Raw genomic sequence first — 19,545 nt, 5'->3', positions numbered from 1 at the left:
CCGCCGACCATCGGTTTGGCCCTCCTCTCGTCGTTGGGTCGCCCCCCTCCTGCCGACGGCCATCCCATGCCGGTTGCACCGTCGGTCGGCCACTAACAGGGGATTGTGAGATCTCCTATTTTGGCCCAAAGGAACCCAAGGGAAGAAGGAAGGAAAAGAAAAAGAAAAAAAAAGAAGAAGAAGGGAAAGAAAAGAAAAGAAAAGAAGAAGGAAGGAAAAGAAAAGAAGAAGAAGGAAAAGAAAAGAAAAAGAAAAGAAAAGAAAAAGAAGAAAAGAAAAGAAAAGAAAAAAAAGAAAAAAAAAAGAAGAAGAAAAATAAAATAATAATAATATATAATAATAAATAGGATTTCTCTCCTCTCTCTTCCGTGAAGAAAAGAAAAAAAGAAAGGAAAAAAGAAAGAAGAAAAGAAGAAAGAAAAATAAAATAAATTAATTAATAAATAATGATATAAATAATAAAATATGAGAAAGAGAGTTTCTCTCTCTTTCCTCTCTCTTTTCAGCCTAAACCAGTATTTTCTCTCTCTAGAATTGAACTTTCTCTCTCTATATTATTTCTCCCTCCTAAGATTTTTAGAATTTTGAAAAGAATGATGATGAATTTAAATGATCCTAGTGATGGATTTTTGATCTGGGATCATCGGACGGTACACCGACATCCACTTTTATCAGATTAGATATTTTTAGATTTTAATTTTTATAATTTTATTGAATTATCCACATGATAATTTCAGCATGATTTGATCTGATCGATCGGATTTGTTAAATCATATTGTCTGAAGAATCTAAGATGAGTTCTCTCTCTCTAGAATTTTTTTCTAAAATATTCTCTCTTGATTGATTCTCTCTCTAAAAAGATTAGTGAATGAAAAATTTCTTTTAATAGTCTTGATCTGATTCTAATGAAGAATTCTGATCCATAATTGTTAGATAGCGTATTGGCACCCACCTTGATCAGACCATGAATCTTTAGATTTGATCATCCATGATTTCGATCTAGCCATGACTTGATTTGATCATGTTGATTTCACCAATCGAGATATTGGACCAATCGTAATGTTGGATTGTGTCACCTGATCAATTCGAATTGTATCTCATGAATTCTCTCTCCTCTGATTTTCTCTCTCCACTTGATTTTATGAAATCGATGAAGAAACCTAGGTCCTATCACTTCGAATCCGATTTGATCTGATAGTCAAACTTTGGATCGTTTAGGTCCTAATTAGATTTTGATTAGATAAAATTAGATGATCGGACCCAATTTAAATCGTTGAAATATGGTATTCGTATTCTTTCTAATTATTGAAAATTGATTCTGTATAGGATTGTGGATGTTTGATCATGGGATATCGCGATATGATCTATGAACAAAATTTTTGGAAGAAAATTTATAAAATTATATGGATTTATTGGAATGTGTTTGAGGTAAGTAATGTTTCACTTTTTCTAGATTTATGATAATTTATAATATATTTTTCTGACATGATTTGTGAAACGATGCATGAATTGAATGAATGGTATTTTGTTATGAAAATATCTTATTTGAAATGTTATGATGAAGCATGATTGAACATATTGATTCCGTAATGCATTATATTGATTGATTTCGATACTACGTGATTATATGTTTTATTATCGAAATTAGAATATGAAACATGATTTATGAAGAATTCTGATATAAGAACAATATGAATTGACAATCTGACTATGTAAAGGACCCTGCCAATGGAGGCATATACGTTGGCAATTGATTTGTCCTGAGGGTTTACGTCGCCAGAGAGACCAACGACAAACCGCCAGAGAGACCAGTGGTTCCGAAGGACTTTGCTGCCAGATGATTCGCAGCTCACCGCAAGTAGATACGCGGTGTTATGACTCTGCCACAGAAAAAATGTGGTCATAGCTCATGGTTGACGAAAAGAATTTAAAAATGAAAGAAATTAAAATCTGGAAAGAAACTTGAATTTTCGAAAATGAAATGAATTTGGCATAAATTATGTTTGCATAATTGAAATTGATTTCGAATTGATGAACTCTATATGCTTATTTTCTATAAATAATTATTTACTTAAATACCTGATGAAATTTGTTGAAAAGTGATTATTGCTTACTGGGCTGTCTAGCTCATTACCTTCTATTTTACTATTTTTACAGATGTTGAGAAATTAAGATGATACAAGATATGAATGGAAGAGTGATCAGAAGCAGAATCTCTATACTTTTATTTTCGGTTGAAAGTCTTATTGAATTTGATGTAAGGCCTATGAATCATTGTTGAATTTATTGAGATATTAAAGAAGAAATTTAGGTCGTTATGTTTTAGATTTAAATTATTGACTAATTATTCCGCTGTTGTTTTAGGATAGCATGATAAGATACCTTGCATGCTTATGGAAAGAGTTTTCTATGAGTATGCGGCGGTTGCTATGACCCTCGATTCATAATCTCGGATCGGGGGCGTGATATCTAGTCTCCTCTTTGATTTGACCGTCGGAGGATCCCCGTCGGAGGCATCTTCGATCTGTGAGGATTTTTTTTGCAGGTGTGCGACACCGGCGATCGGACGATGGGAGGATTGGCCGCAGCATGTACTGTTTTGTTAGCAATTCTTCACTTGTTCTTAATCTTCCCCTGGTAACATGATAAAAGCTTTTCCCAAATATCATTATGCTTTCATAGATAAAGAAAAAGGCTTACTGAAGCCTTGGAATTCTGCTTGCTAAACATGAATATAGGTTTAGTATGAATTTAGACAAAACCCCATCCTCAATCAATGTTTCCCTTGTCAGGACACCTGTGATGAGTGGTAGGGCGTTGCTTTTTCTCTTTTCTTGTCTCTCTTCTTACACCTACACTGAAGTTTCCATCTCTTCTTCGATGTAAGAATTCAAATTACAATTGGATCTAGGGTTTTATGTATCAGGGTTTTGATAGTAAGCAAATTGCCTAAAATTTTATGACCATGTCAATTCCTAAGGTAGTACGCGATAACTTATTTCTTCTGTTCCAAAGAAATATTAAGTGATGAGTATATTGAGGTACGAAGAAGGGTTTAGAAACCCTTAGTAATATTTCTGCAAGAAGCGGAAAGAAGATCACAGGAACGGAGGCAAACCATTCTTATAAACAACCCATCCCTCTTGGCACCATCATTAACAAGGGAGTTTGCTGCATCAGCAAAAATGCTCATCATCTAAGAAAAATATTGAGAAATGTCTCAAGGAATGTCTAAGCAAGAGCAATGATAATCAGATGCATATGGCACATGTCAAACATCTAAACCATGCAAAGAGGGAGGGAAAACATGCATAAAAAAAATGTCTTATTTGATTCTCAAAAAACTTATATCATATGTGTGAGAATCTATGTATGTGTATATTTAGTCTCGCATTGATTATAAGAGTCAAGAAATCTAAATAATAATCTTTCTGCTAAATTTTTTGGATAAAATTTTAGATTATAATAAATAATATCAAAGCTGATCCAATTCATAATTTAGAAGATACTGCAGCATAAGTTTATTGGAGTTGATTATGGATTGAACATGGTATTTATGAATAGATGCATAGATTTAGATCCTTAGTTTAGTGAGGACGTCATTAATACCACCTCGTTCTTTGTTTGATGACTATTTATGTTTAGTCTTTGTACCCTTTTTTGGATACATGTATGGAGGCAATCCTCAAACTAAAATAAAAAAGAATACAAATCAATGTGTCAGAAAAAAACGCAGTTAAGCAAAATCTATAGGCAGAGGTGAAATGACTGTGATGTCCATATCTCCATCCACTCCTTCGCTAGTTATAACCACATGCTGTTTCCTTTTATCACCTGTGTGTCCCCATAAAAGGCTATGTACTCTCTTTCAATATTGTCGGGAACTCTACCAGGCATTGAACAATTAGCCACTGCATATATTGATTTTGAAGATAGAACAGATTGGAGGAGAATAGTTTAGCCATCCAAAGACAAGTTCCTCCATTTCCAGCCATCTTAGTATGTATTTATCAAATAAGTAATCAAAATCAAAATTTTGTATTTTGCTGCTAGATAATGGCCAAGATATGACTACAGTGTTCTTGATTGGAATACTACAATCCCTATTGATGGTATAATGCACATTAGAAAAGGTGAAAGGGCTGGAGTGAGTAGAATGGAGAAATTAGAACCAACAACACATCCTCTAATCCACTGAATGAATTTAGAGCTGAAGTCAAATTTGTGAAGTACTTCCAGATCAAAAACCTGCTCCATATCCGCTTGGACGGCCATCAAAGCCTTCCTCTGAGATGCTTTCTCCAAAGAATGAAAAAATTCCTGGGCTAGCATAATATTTGTAGATATATTACGACGCTCTGCAAAGGCATATTAACTGACAGATATCAACTTTGGGAGAATAGGCTTCAACCAAAGCACTAATATTTTTGCAACAATCTTATAAACTACGTTCGGAAGACTAATTGACCCATAATCTTATGGACTAGACGCACAGACTTCCTGGGAATTAAGATTATAAGTAGCTTTCCAGTCTTTAGCCATGAGACAAGTCTTGATGTTCTTGATTGCTTGCACAACTTTTTAATGATAGGCCAGAAACTTTGACAATAAAAGCTGAAATCCATCTTGCCTCGGAGATTTATCAGAGGCCATACTCTTAACAGCGGCTTAATTCGCTGCAGCCACTAAGTAGTCACTGTCCTTCCAAGAAACAATATTATGGATTGAAGGCAGTTCAAAGGGCCCGAATGGCTTTGGAATATTCCATTTGTCTGAAAAAATCTACAAAAACCGCCTAGTTTGCTCATCCTCCTCTATGACCGTACCATCTACCAATTGGATCTTAGATATTCTAATTCTTCTTTAACTCAATATGGTACTTCGATGAAACAAAGGAGAATTAGGATCTCACGCCTTTAACCATTGTATTCTAAATTTTTGCATGGTCAGTATTCTATTTTCAGTCTTTCTCATAGCTAGGTCATTATTTGCACACAATTATGCCTGTTTTGCACAAAGTTATGTTTGTCTCTATATGTAGTTATACATGTATTGTGTGCATAGAGTTTAACATGTATAAGACCAGGATCAAATATAAATGATGAAATTAAGGCTGAGATTTTTTTTTTTTTGGAGCTCAGATCCACTCAATTTGGAGAGTAAAACTTGAGAAACTGGGTCCACAATCACGACTGCCACGTATGGCATGATGATCATGATGTGGCAAATCCGATATATTGCATGGGTTGTTGTCTCATGTACAACATGAGCCTTGCCACATCATGGTTGTCACACAATACACAAACGATATGAAATCGATTTTTCAAGTGTGCCCCTTGAATTTGAGAAGATTCAAACTCATTTTTTTTAAGTTAATAAAAACTAAATATAAATGACAGTCCCAACAGGGTTAAACCGGTTACAGAGGATAAGATTTAGTTCGGATTCCCTTTCAATTTGGACCGGGCACAACATGGCTCCAGGTTTACTCTTCCACATGGGTTTGGGTCGGCGTCCGGTTGCGATCGTCGAACTCGTACAAGCGCGAGCGACGGCTTTCTGGACGCCAACGACAGGTGTTATAATCCCGCGCGCGGGGTCCACTTGTGGCCGGGTCGCGGTCCTTAAACACGAAATGACCAAAATGCCCTGAGAATTCTCTCAAATTACGTGTCCCGACCCATATGTAGCCGGACATATTCTAAAACCTCTCCCCGACTTCGGAGCTCGGAGAAATCTCGCTCGGTCGCTCGGAGAAATCTCGCTCGCTCGGTTGCTTAGGTTTGTTCTTTCCTCTGAGATTCTTGAATCGATTGCGAGAATTCTTTTCTCCTGGTTCTGTGTAATGGACTTCTTCACAAAGATTTTTTTAGCATATGTCTTTTTCTTTCTTTCTGCTCGAATTTGGCTTCGAATTATGCAAGATTTCGCTTGTTTTATTTGTACAATGTGAAGGTTTAGGGTTTATGAATTGAATTCGGTTTTAATTATCAAACCTTCCATTGGAACAGTCTTCTTTGAGTAAGTCCCTGAATCGTTTAACGTCGTTCAAGAGTATGCTTTCCGTTTTTCTTTTTCAATCTTACAATGCATTACTTCGAAGAATTTTCGCTATAAAGAGCATGTTTTGCACGGAGTTCATCTAATGATGCTAAAGTCTGAAAATTTTATGAATCTCTGCCCATTGATTAAAGAATAGGTTTCTTGAATTGTGAAGCTCCAAAATTGCAACTTTTGTCGATATATCTAGTTAATTTCTTTCCTCTTTTCATCATTTCTTTTTCTTTCCTCTTAGTTCTTGAGTGACTAATGGTATTTCCTTTCTTCTTAATTTGCAGCAATCGATCTTTTGGTTCCAGGGATTTCAATCAAAACTTGCATGTTTATTTCAGCAAATGGCTAGGAAGAAATCCCGTCCAATTCGGTCTGGAGGGATAATATCTGATTTTGGTGCCCCAAACAGCAGTAATTGTACAGCTGAGATTTTAGAGAATGACAATGGTCTCAAAGAAGTAGATGTAGATAGCGGTCAAGAACTTCCTGACTCTAGGAAGCTGATTTATATTGATATAGATCAGAGTCATTGGGCTTCTGATGAACATTTTGACATGGCAGAGATATACCTGATTGGTGTGAAAATTTCTGATGGATTAATTGATTATGGGTTGATAGAGAATAGCTTCAGAAAATCTGAATTTTCTCTTCGTTTCTGCTTGTGTGATGTAGAGGAAGGTAGCTTTAGGTTAGGAAATTGGCCTGTATTACCGGCAGAGAGTATTATTCTAGAATACCTGGTTTTAGAAAACCATAGTTCAGAGGAAAGCAGAGAACGTACAGTGTGTTTATCAGGCACATTTGATGGCCCAGATGACAGCATCTCTTGTCTTGTTCACTTGGTTAATCTAAAATTCTTGACACTAAGACTTGATTTAGAAGTTGCAGATTTGGGGATTATTCCATCCTTAAGATTTAGAATACAAATACTAAGACGTGCTTTTGATGCATGTGAGTCCTTGTTGGAAACTGTGAAGCAGCCATGGAGAAGGAGTATGATGAAGGTTATGTCTTGGCTACGCCCCGAAGTTACAACCTCAGAAGCCATATATGGGTTAGAGGGGTCTTATGTGCAGCTGAATGCACCTGGTAGGTTTGGGTCACAGAAGCATGCTCGCTTTGATGCTGCTGGCTTTTATGAAGCCATTAAGCCTTCTAAGTAAGTTGGGATGAGCACCACAACTTAGTAATGACAACAACTTTCTGCCACTACCCCTTATTTGCTACACAATTGTTTCTCATGCTGATTGAATTAAATTATGCTATTGTATTTCACCTCCTGAATTATATGAAGCACTGATAATTACATAAATACTGTGACCATTTGCTTGTATGGTGACCATGCCTCTGCTTTCTTTCACTGGTGAAAAGCCTTCAACTGATCCTATGGTGAAGAGTGCATGTTCTTTGCAACTTCAATCTAGGACCAGTCCAAGAAGTGATACTTTATTGACAGTAGATTAGGATTTATTATTCAGTGTTGATTCAACTTTGTTATGACTCTTCTGTCTCTAAATGGTAAACTGTTAGTGGCTTTTGTTTTAATTGAAGATTTCAAGCTATATTATTTTTTCCTTTTGGCTGATAGGGAGGAGCAAATGTTAGAAGATGAACTTCCTGACTTGCTTCCTCGTCTAAGACCATATCAGTGTCGTGCTGCTTATTGGATGGTTCAACGAGAGAAGGGGATTACAAGATCTTCAGGCAATAATGTACAGAATCAGCTGTCTGTTCCATATAGTGTGCCAGTCATTTTTCTCGATAAAAATTCGAGAATGTTCTACAATCCATTCAAGTAAGATTTTAAAAAAAATATACCTTCAACTAACTAATTCTATATGCATTTTCCACATATTTTTTCAGACTTGGAAACAAAAAAGACATTTTTCCACATAACACAGTCCAAGTTGCAAACTTTTAGTGACAGTAAGTAACAGAAGCCAACTCAGCCATGAGGAATTATCAGCAACATATATCCTTAGGCCCAAATTTTTATTCAATTCAAGCTTCTTGAAGATTCTTGGGCTCCCCCCCACCCCACCTCCCTCCCAAAAGCAAAAAAAGGGGGAAAAAAGATCATGTGTAATAGCCTGTGTTAGCAGGACTCTTGCTTCACTTTAGAAGATTCGTGTTGGATATGCATTTGTGAGTTGGATTTGCCCATTAGGTCAAAGTAATTGTGTGCAACTCTTTGATGAGCAATTGGCCTCTCTAGCAATTAGTTTTCTCACCATGGTGATGTTGAAAGGAGTTTTTCCCCTTTCAAGAGCTAGGATAAGGATGTCATAAAGTAGCTCTCCACAATGTTGCCTTTCTTGTATTCTCGAGTTAATTTTTGGAACGTGGGTGACAGCCTTATCTTCATTGAATAATGCCTTCTGGTGCTTTCTGTTGAATGGGATTTAAAATTCACTGGATATATAATGTAGTCCAAATAATTTTCTTGTCTACATGTACCCCTACGGCCCTATCTACTTTTTTCTCCTTTCTGTGTCAGATGCTTTGAAACATGTTTAAAACTGAGTTTTGCATTCGTGCCTATGCAACCCTGCTAATAGCTAGCACAAGAAAATGTGCTTTGGGTCCTTTAATGATCAGTCTATGATATTTGTGGTAGCCTATATTACCTGGACACTCACATCCAACTCCAAATATCTGTGTTCAATACATATCCGAGGTGGGTACACTTGGATACTTAATGAAGTTCTATGGTTGCCACTTTTAAGGGTTGGCAGGGAGTTAAAGTCTTCTAACAATGAGTTGGACCCTCCATTTTCATGTTAGAGGTGGAGTTTTTTATTTTTATTTTTTTCATTTAGTGATTGGCCAAGCATGTAGATATTGAAATAACTTTGAAGAATGCTATTTTTCTTGTACTTTTAAGTTAATTGTGAAATCTAAATGAGGAACATGTGTAATGAAAGACCTTAATAAACAATATCTTCTTAATATTTATTTTCAATGTTTAAACAAAACAATATTAACGGTATAGATATATACAATTTAGTTAAAGTTATAACTTATCCTATTTATCCCTGTATCTCCCTTTTTTTTTTTTTTTTTAAATCTCCGGTCGAGTCAGGAACTTGGTCATGTATCTGAATCTGATTCTTATATACATGTCCATGCAACATTGAATAGTAGCATCTATGGGCACGTATAGACATTTCTATGGAATAGACTAAAAGTCTTTTGTTTTAGTACCTTATATAGATCATCATGAATTTTGAGCGATAAGAGGTCACATCAGGCTCACTATTTAATAATCAATGCTAATCAATAGAGATAGAACTAATCATATGCTATAAAGCATACTTCATCAAAATAACTCTAGGGTTTTAATTCTTGGTATGGTAGAGTAAGCTGATCTGATCTACAGCTGTGACCTTTAGATATATTAATAGCAACAAGCTTGGAGTTGCAGCTCAATAGGAATAATTTCTGCTGGGCTAGCTGCTATTTCAACTTGCAATTCCTGAATAAGATGAAAGAAGGGGAATGATAACATAAATTTAGAGGGAATGATGAGGGAAAAGAGATAAAAATGAGATGGTGGGAAGAACAGCATAAAATGCTTGCTGCTAAGTCACTGCTTTTAACATATTTATGAAAAAAAGAAGAAAGAGAGGAGTACTAATGAAAGGGGAGGAGAATAAGGAAAAGAAAATGAAGAACATAATGACAGAAATCGCTATCGTTTAAATGAAGAAGGAAGGGTGTAATTCCATGAGGTCAACTAGAAATTAGCAAAAGATTACCAAAAGGGAACTTATAAAGTTCAGTCATGTGCTAATAACATGACCTGTTGAAGGAGGATTTCTCCTTGGGGAGGGAGATCCACTTGGTGTTTTAAATTACTTAAGAGTAGGATGCTTGGGGATGCAGAGCTCCACACTCTAACTTAGAATTGCTGCTTGTTAGCCAAGGGGTTTGACCAATGATGCAATCCTCAGCTTACAGCATTTTAATTAGAATTTCTTTGCTTGAAAGATAAGCGTCACTATTAGTTACTAGAAATGAGTGAGTGAAAGTGTTGGTATAGGGAAGCAGCTCTAATTAAATGAGTAGTAGTAGTAGTAGTACTAGTAGTAATAATAACAACTGTAATAGTAGTAATAATAGCATTAATAATAGTGATAATAATAAGAAGAAGAATAAGAAACATTTAGGAAGCAGGGCATGTATGAGTTTTTATGGAGATTCTAAAGTGGAGGTGCAACTGACATGCCACTTTATTGTTGCAGATGTATCTGGGGCCATCCTCAGCTCACGGCATTTTAGCTAGAATTTCTTCGCTTGAATGCTGAAAAGCAGCTCTGATCAAATTATAGTAGTAGTAGCAATAGTAACAACGACAGCAATACTAATAGCAATGATATTACTAATAATAGTGATAATAATAATAGGAAGAATAAAAACATTTAGGAAGCAGGGGCATGTATGAGTTTCCAAGGAGATTCTAAAGCGGATGTGCAACCTTGAATGGGAGATTTGCACGCCACTTTATTGTTGCAGGTGAATCTTTCAGCTATGCTAGACATGGGGAAGATTGGTAGATATGTTAAGTGGTCTGTAAGTTAGGAATTTTCACTGAGCTTCTTCAGTAAATATAACAATTTAGTTTCACTGTAGAACTTAAGGAAAGGTTTGAAATTCCAACCATGCTGCCCTGTACCATGCACCATACTGGCCCATGTCGTGTGCCATATGACCCATATCAATTCAATTCATATTGACACCCATGTATCATTCTGCATTTCATATCAATACATGATCGGTGTGCATTATGTCATGAAATTTCAAATCTTGCTTAGGGAAGAGTTCTATTAGAAACCTTTCTTCAAAGAGGAACCATAATGAAATTATCAACTCTGAAAAGGACCATACAAGTTGGGCAACTATATGCCCCCATTAAATGCAGTGTAGAACCATGTCAATTTATTTTTCTAAGCTATTTTGATTTTTTTTGGAATTTTTGGATGTGACCTTCAAACAGCAGGTATCTTTAATAATCAACGGTGTACTAAGTCAGATGAAAGGATTGTAGGAAAATTGTAAACTATCTCCGTCAGGAATTTTCCATTGAATTCGTTTATAGAGCTATTATAGACAAATCAAATTGAGAGAAGATCGCAGATCTCATTTTGAAGGGTGCTCCCTGGCTAAAGATGGTAAATCTCCTAGACTGAAATTTCATCTCCTGAAAATGATGATATGTTTGACATATAGTAGAATTATGTTAAAATGTAACTCCACAAGGAAACTGAAGCCAATAAAGGTCAATTGCACCAAGTCTTTGTAAATCCATTAACTGATGGCATGAAATAAACGCTTGAACATTGGCCATAGGAGATTGCTCTTGCTCATCATGACTCGATGGAACGGTGAACATTGTGGGCAAAGTGCTGAATGCAAGGGTGACTTTACATGTACACCCCCTCTGGGAGTTTATGATAAAAGAGCATTCTTAAGATCTATTTGGTGGAGAAACTAGCTAGGAGACACTATAACAAGAGTTCGTACATGAAAAATGGTCATCTTCCTTATGTGGACAATTTGTCTTTTATTATGTCTTAAATAGCAAAATCACATGTAATGTTATGAGCAAGTTTGGTTGTGCTAGTATTGGAGTCGGGACTGGTTGGTTGGTGGCACTATTTGGTATGCCCTCATGCAGTTATGTGCCGGATCCGACCAACATAGTAGAGAAAGCGGGGGAGAGGGAGAACTAAAGAGAGAGAGAGAGAGAGAGGAGGGGGGAGAGAAGGAGAGGGAGAGGGCGGGGAGGTTAGTGGTGGCTGTCGGAGGGCTGTGGAGGCCTTCAAGTGACCAGAGGAGCGGGAGAGAGGGAGAACCGAAGAGAGGAAGAGAGGGGGAGGGAGAAGAAGGGAAGGAGAGGGAGAGGGTGGGGGAGACTAGTGGTGGCCGTCAGAGGGCCGCAGAGGCCCTTGGATGATTGGATCTCTCTTGCCACTCTCCGCTGGATTGAAATAGGGGTGGATGTCCTTATTTTGATTATTTTTTTATTTGTTTGCCGACTCACAGGATTACTGACTTCATTGTACATTGTAGATTGGCCAAAAGAAAAAGATCAAAACAGAGGTGAGCCACCTCTATTTTTAATCTAAAGGAGGGCGGAGAGGGAGATCCGAACATCCATGGGCCTCCACGACCCTACAGCAGTTATCGCCGGCCTCCCCGCCCTCTTACTCTCCTTCCCTCCCTCTCTCTCCCTTCCCTCCTCTCTCTCTCCACCCTCTCTCTTTGGAGGAGGGTGGAGCTCCAGTGGCCTCCCTAGCCTTTTCCTCTCCTTCCCTTCCCCCCTCTTTCTCTTCCTTTTCTTCTCCATCCATTCATCCTTGCCGGTGTCTCATTTTGAACGTCGGAACCATCTTGATCGGCTGCCAGTATGGTTTAGGAAGGTTTTGCCGTCCATGGATACAAGTGTCATTGCACTTCAGAAAACATTTGAAGAGGATCTTGGTTTAGTAGACCCACTTGCAGTTGTTGACGATCTGCCATATTGGATAACATGATTTCAAGCTCCCTCGAGTATGTACCTTAGGAAATGTGTAAGTATCCCTGCTAGATGTGTAATGTACTATAGATTTTCACATGTTGCCTACCTCTCCTATTCTCTAATACGTGGATAAAAGAATCACTTGATGACAAAAGCCTTATCGTTCTATACTTTGACAAATTGATCATATGCCACGATCTTTCCAAATGATTGTTGTCCATGAATTTTGCATATTTATCCATCTTGACGATAGTAGCATATATATCTGTTTAACATATTTCACTTTCTTTTATTAATATATTTCCAAATCATTTTTTTCGTGATATAGTGCACAATATCATATGCCTTTAACTTGTTTCTGGTCAGCACTTGTTCATTTTATATCTGTGGGCTGTTTTCCTTATCAGTGGCAATATTTCATTGCATCCAGAGTCTGCACCAGCATATGTTTCTGGTGGGATCCTAGCTGGTAAGTAGCTGCCTTTGCACTATATTCACTTATAAAAATTGCAGAGTACTAGCTTGATGCTACTGAATCTATTTAATTATCCTTTTTTCTCTATATTTACCTATCAAAGATGAGATGGGCTTGGGGAAAACTGTTGAGCTGCTGGCTTGCATCTTCTCTCATCGCAAGCCATCCTTGGAAGATGGCTATAAATCTGTTGATGATTCACAAGATATAAGTAGTCAGATTAAAAGAAAGAAACGAGAGCGTGTGGAGTGTGTTTGTGGTGCTGCAAGTGAAAGTTCCAAGTACAAAGGTCTATGGGTGCAGTGTGATCTCTGTGATGCTTGGCAGCATGCAGATTGTGTTGGTTACTCATCTAACAAGAAACCTTTGGTTTCCCATGAAGTTGACATGAGAGAGGGCTCCGAAGAGGTTCCGTCGACTAAGTCAAAGTGTGGTAAAAAAAAGAAAGATGCGAGCCTCATAATAGAAGCAGATGGAAATTATGTGTGTTCACTCTGCTTGGAACTTACTGAAGCTGCTAAAATTAACAGACATACTGGCGCAACTCTCATTGTATGTCCAGCACCTATATTAGCACAATGGCATTCTGAAATAATTTGGTATGATACTTCATCCTGCCATCTTTTTTTTTTTTTTTTTTTTTTTTTTTGTAAAGCCTTTAAGTGCATGAGTTTCCTGCTAATTATCTGTTCATCTTCTCTAATAATCTCTTCATTTTACAAATATGGTTATTTACCTAATTCCATTAAATGCCCTTTTAGTTATTCAAATCCCTCTCCAATTGCATCAGAACACTATTAAAGCATGTATGATTTGGATGGAACATGTTATCTTGTATGAAATTAAAGGCAAGAACATTGCTTTGTGGAGTATCTTGATCCTGGATCATGATATGAAAGACAATCGAGTTTAACCAATGATTCTGTTCAATCTCCAATATAAAGTGCCAACAATCTTGGCATCTTTTGCCTTAGTGTAAGTGGTCCCTTTTTTCTTTTGCAGGCATGTTTATATGTGTCAGACTAAACCTATTGCATATGTTGGTATATGATTTTTCTGCCTTTGACTTTTAAGTGCGTGGGAATTATCAGCTTTTGATATAGTGGAGCATGGTTGACTAGTCCATATGTGAAACACGTGATCCTGTGATTCAAGAATTCAGGTCCCAATGGGACGTCCCACGGGACATTGGGATCGGGTACCATTCCAATGTCGGGACAGCGCCGTTCCGCTAGCGTCTCAGTGTCCCAATCGGGATGCCTTGGAACATCCTCTGTCCCAATGTCGGGACGGGGCGGGACCATGGCCGTTCCATTCCATGGGAAAAACTAGGATAGCCCCGTCCCGTGGGATTTAAAATCTTGCTGTGATCTCAAACCTTTGATGCATGAACACCTTCCATGTTCACATTTTGAAATCTATGTTTGGAGGTAATAGTTGATAACCATTTTACATTGTATCATCTTTGTGCATGTATGGGTGCCAGTATACAATATTGTTGGGCATAAAATCCCCCCCCCCCAGCCGAAGTTCGTGTCGGGAGTGACCCTTCAGGGGTTCTACCTGCGTCCGACCTTCGGCGGCATTTTTCTGAACCTCTCCGGCGGCCGAGCCTCACAACATTCTCAAGATCCGCCGACGGATAAACCCCACCAGCGTTGATTGGATTCTTTACGACGGACGGGCTCACCCAAGTTTCCACGATGATCGACCACCTTCTAGACTTCGTCCGGACTCCTACGGGAGCCGGACTTCGTCCCCGATTTCAACTGAAGACTTCGTTCGGATCCTACGGGAGCCGGACTTCGTCCCCGACCTCAACTGAAGACCCCGTCCGGACTCCTACGGGAGCCGGACTTCGTCCCTGACTTCAACTGAAGACTTCGTCCGGACTCCTACGGGAGCCGGACTTCGTCCCCGACTGCAACTGAAGGAAGACTTCGTCCGGGCTCCTACGGGAGCCGGACTTCGTCCCCGACCTCAACTGAAGACTCCGTCCGGACTCCTACGGGAGTCGACTTCGTCCTCGACTTCAACTGAAGACTTCGTCTGGACTCCTACGGGAGCCGGACTTCGTCCCCGACTGCAACTGAAGGAAGACTTCGTCCGGACTCCTACGGGAGCCGGACTTCGTCCCCGACTTCAACTGAAGACTTCGTCCGGGCTCCTACGGGAGCCGGACTTCGTCCCCGACCTCAACTGAAGACTTCGTCCGGACTCCTACGGGAGCCGGACTTCGTCCCCGACTGCAACTGAAGGAAGACTTCATCGGACTCCTACGGGAGCCGGACTTCGTCCCCGACCTCAACTGAAGACTTCGTCCCGGACTCCTACGGGAGCCGGACTTCGTCCCCGACTTCAACTGAAGACTTCGTCCGGACTCCTACGGGAGCCGGACTTCGTCCTCGACTGCAACTGAAGGAAGACTTCGTCCGGGCTCCTACGGGAGCCGGACTTCGTCCCCGACCTCAACTGAAGACTCCGTTCGGACTCCTACGGGAGCCGGACTTCGTCCTCGACTTCAACTGAAGACTTCGTCCGGACTCCTACGGGAGCCGAACTTCGTCCCCGACTGCAACTGAAGGAAGATTTCGTCCGGACTCTTACGGGAGCCGGACTTCATCCCCGATTTCAACTGAAGACTTCGTCCGGGCTCCTACGGGAGCCGGACTTCGTCTCCGACCTCAACTGAAGACTTCGTCCGGACTCCTACGGGAGCCGGACTTCATCCCCGACCTCAACTGAAGACTCCGTTCGGACTCTTATGGGAGCCGGACTTCGTCCCCGACTTCAACTGAAGACTTCGTCCGGACTCCTACGGGAGCCGGACTTCGTCCCCGACTGCAACTGAAGGAAGACTTCGTCTGGACTCCTACGGGAGTCGGACTTCGTCCCCGATTTCAACTGAAGACTTCGTCCGGACTCCTACGGGAGCCGGACTTCGTCTCCGACTTCAATTGCAGGGAGACTTCATCCGGACTCCTGCAAGAGCCGGACTCCGAGCTCCTGCGGCACCTCAACCGAACTTCCTGCGACAGATTCCGCGCGGCTCCATCACTCCCTGGCAGGCCACAGCAACGGCCGCGTCTCTGCTCCACTTCTTGCGATGGATTCCACGCGGCTCCATCACTCTCTGGCAGGCCACAGCAATGGCCACGGCTCTGCTCCACTTCTTGCGACAGATTCCGTCTGGCTCCATCACTCCCTGGCAGGCCACAGCAACGGCCGCGTCTCTTCTCCACTTTCTGCGACAGATTCCTCGCGGCTCCATCACTCCCTGACAGGCCACAGCAACGGCCGCGTCTCTGCTCCACTTCCTGCGATGGATTCCACGCGGCTCCATCACTCCCTGGCAGGCCACAATAACGGCCACGTCTCTGCTCCACTCCTGCGACGGATTCCACGCGGCTCCATCACTCCCTGACAGGCCTGAGTAACGGCCACGGCTCTGCTCCACTTCCTGCGACGGATATCGCGCGGCCTCTCCACCCTCTGGCAAGTCGCGACAGCGGACGCCGCATCCCTCCCTACAGCGGGCTCCACGCGGCGGGTCACGGTGAGGGCCACGATTCCACTCCACTACTCTTCATAATAGACTCCTCCTGGCTCCGAACGACCCGCTGACAGACGGTTACAAACATCGCTATTAATCTATTGCACCCTCCGCCTATAAAAAGGGATCCCAGATACGTTATTTTCTAAGCTTTCATTTTCTATCTCAATACTCTGCTAAAATTTTCGTTCGAGTACTCCATTCTTGTTGAGGCAGAGAACTGACTTGAACGTCGGAGGGTCTTGCTGGAGCACCCCCAACTCCGGTTTAGACTTCCTTTGCAGGTCCTGGCGGCGACTGCGACTCCCACGACTCCAGCTTCTCTGACGCAGGCGGATTTTTGCACCAACAAATATGAATACGTACCAGCCTAGGATTAAGAAGCAGCCTGTACAGGCCAGGAGCCACTATGGGAGAGATTGGTACACCCTGGATTCAGGTGATCCAGGCTAAGACCACCTGTATCAGCCTGTAGCCCTGTACTGTGTGGATTGGGCCCAAACCTGCTCATGCCTAGGGCAAACTGAGGGGCAAATTATGTGGAATTGCCCAACCCCTTGAGATAGATTTCCTTTATTACTTTTAGATGTTCTCCACCATCTCAAGGTGAGAACAAGCAAAGAGAGAAGCAACAGCAGTCCAAAGTCATTTTCCACAGACTTGAAGCAACATCTTGTGCTGAAAAAGCAATCTAGCTTGGTAAACCTCTCCTGTCTTCCCACTTGTTTTTCTAGTTTCTTGGAAAATCAATGATTATCTAGTGTTTAATTGAAAAATAATGTGGGAATTTTGCTTATGGAGGTTGTTGGGAATTTTGTTGCTGAAAAAATAATTTTGTTGTTTAAGTCGAATAAGTTTCTCTCAGTATACTTGACTCTTTTCTATGATACTGCATGTTCACTCTTTGCTTGTTGCTATGTCTAGGTCCCTTTTCTCTTGGTGCTTGTGTGGTGCATTTTTCTTGAATTCAGTTTGATGGCGTTTCATTCTTATCTAAAAGTTTTCTTCTTGTAATGTCAAAGTAAATTAACAAGGTCGCTACATTTTTGATTAGATCTGATCTGTTTATCTGTTTTGCTTTAGTCATACAAGGTCTGGTTCGCTGAAAATCTGCATTTATGAAGGTGCAAGAAATTTAGATTCTTTGGCTACTTTGACAAGAGATGTAAGTGAACTAGCCACTGCTGACATTGTCTTGACCACATATGATGTGCTAAAGGAAGACTTATCACATGACTCTGATAGGCATGATGGTGATCGCCACTTTTTGAGGTTCCAAAAGAGGTATAATCACCAACAACACTTTGCTCCTTTCCGGGCTGTGAATTTCCTAATTGCTTTTCTTCTTCTTGCTGAAGTTTATTCTTGACTTCCTGAAAATATTTCAAATGTAGATATAAATTGTATGGAAGGCTTAACATTTGCCTATGCTAATGTCTGGCATCCCCATATATATCAACAATTTGCCATTATAGTTTGTATGACTAATTCTATCATGTTTGCAGAAGATTGTTAAAAGCTGGATTATCAAATAAGCTGACCAGATTATGTAGATGCTTTTGCCATCCAGGGAGCCAGTTTTCACACTAAAAATCTGAGTGATTAATTATATCAGATGTGCATAAGATGGTTGACATAACTGGATCATCCAAGAAACTAACCACATTATGCAATCTTGGGGAATGCTCTAAGACTTGTAAAATAAACCACATAAAGAATGTTTAGTTTATGGGTCAAACTTTATAATATTTAATTCAGTAGCATCTAATGTTGAACAGAATGTATTCAAGAAAAAAAATCTAGAAAATAATAACTCAATATATAACTAACAGGTCCCCTTTTTTGGAAACTGATTGCAATCCACCATGAAGTCATAATACAATGTCCCACTGAAAATTTCTTAGGGATGAAAACAAAGGATTGTGGTTCATCACCTTTCAAATGTAAGTTGAAACTTCAGGAGTAGGTTTGGATGGGTTGTAACCTGGCAATACAGTACTCTAATTGGGGCAAAACATTATATGTGAGTAAAATATGCGATGCCCTTGTGCATCTAATATATAAAACACATAATCCTATGATTTATAATTTAACATTCCTGTCAAACTCATGAGTTGATCATAGATAGTTTGCCTAATAGAGCAAATAGCGCATGGTGGTACAATGATTTTTCATGAAGTCATGAATTACCTGGTGTATTAGAGTCATTGGTAGGATAGAATATTTGGATGAACTAATGCATGATATTGCTCTGTCCACATGCAAATAACTGGATTGCTAGCAATTTCAAGAGCAGTCCAGTTATAACAGATTAAAACAGTAGTAAATGTGACATCCAAAGGAACACAGGTAGTATTTGCTATCTTATGGTACTGGCATCAACGTTTAGTGGAGGGTTGGTGACTTGGCTTGATATGCATGTCCTATCATACTATGCGAACACTTCTCCAAGAGTATAAAAGAGATGCATGTACGCTGAACTGAATGAAGAGTACTGGCACATTGGCTCTACATAATCAAGATCATTTGCATAATGTCTACTCAAGAGATGGTCAGATATAACGTCCTTAACAATACTACATAAATTCAGAATGCAACATTGATCATTACCTGGGAGATAGATATGCAAATTATTGTTCTGTATGATCTCCAATGAGTGTTTGTTTGTAGGATTAAGGAGAGGGAAAGAAGTTTTTAAAAGTATTTCTTTTTTTAAAAATTTTTAGTGTTGATTCCAGAAACATGTTTTGACTAAGATTATCTTGTAGGTATATATTGGCTAAGAAAGTTCTAAAGTGACTATGATTTAATTTTCTGTAATTTCAAGTTTCTTGTTATGTGGGGTTTTGTGGGAGTCTGAAATTTGCCCGTATTGACGGACCGGCGGTATGGTTCGGCACATCCTCATGCTCTTCCATGCTGGGCCCAAACTAACATAGCAGA

General features: G+C 39.9%; 1 protein-coding gene across 2 annotated transcripts in view; it reads left to right on the top strand.

The window, feature by feature from the left end:
• Positions 1-5,680: 5,680 nt before the first annotated feature.
• The window catches only part of LOC105044839 (uncharacterized), a 51,363-nt gene continuing 37,498 nt past the window's right edge, over positions 5,681-19,545 (top strand). Inside the window, exons 1-6 of one of the 2 annotated variants that reach the window (XM_010922867.2) lie at positions 5,681-5,781; positions 6,339-7,213; positions 7,643-7,849; positions 12,982-13,043; positions 13,153-13,648; positions 17,686-17,886. In XM_010922867.2, coding sequence (XP_010921169.2) covers positions 6,396-7,213; positions 7,643-7,849; positions 12,982-13,043; positions 13,153-13,648; positions 17,686-17,886 — 1,784 coding nt within the window. In that variant the 5' untranslated portion in view covers positions 5,681-5,781; positions 6,339-6,395. The remainder of the gene's footprint in view (positions 5,782-6,338; positions 7,214-7,642; positions 7,850-12,981; positions 13,044-13,152; positions 13,649-17,685; positions 17,887-19,545) is intronic. The other variant, XM_019850760.2, reaches the window with a different exon arrangement.

The sequence above is a fragment of the Elaeis guineensis genome, chromosome 5 (genome assembly GCF_000442705.2).
Source record: "Elaeis guineensis isolate ETL-2024a chromosome 5, EG11, whole genome shotgun sequence".
NCBI lineage: Eukaryota > Viridiplantae > Streptophyta > Magnoliopsida > Arecales > Arecaceae > Elaeis > Elaeis guineensis.
This window is presented reverse-complemented; position numbering and strand designations above follow the sequence as displayed.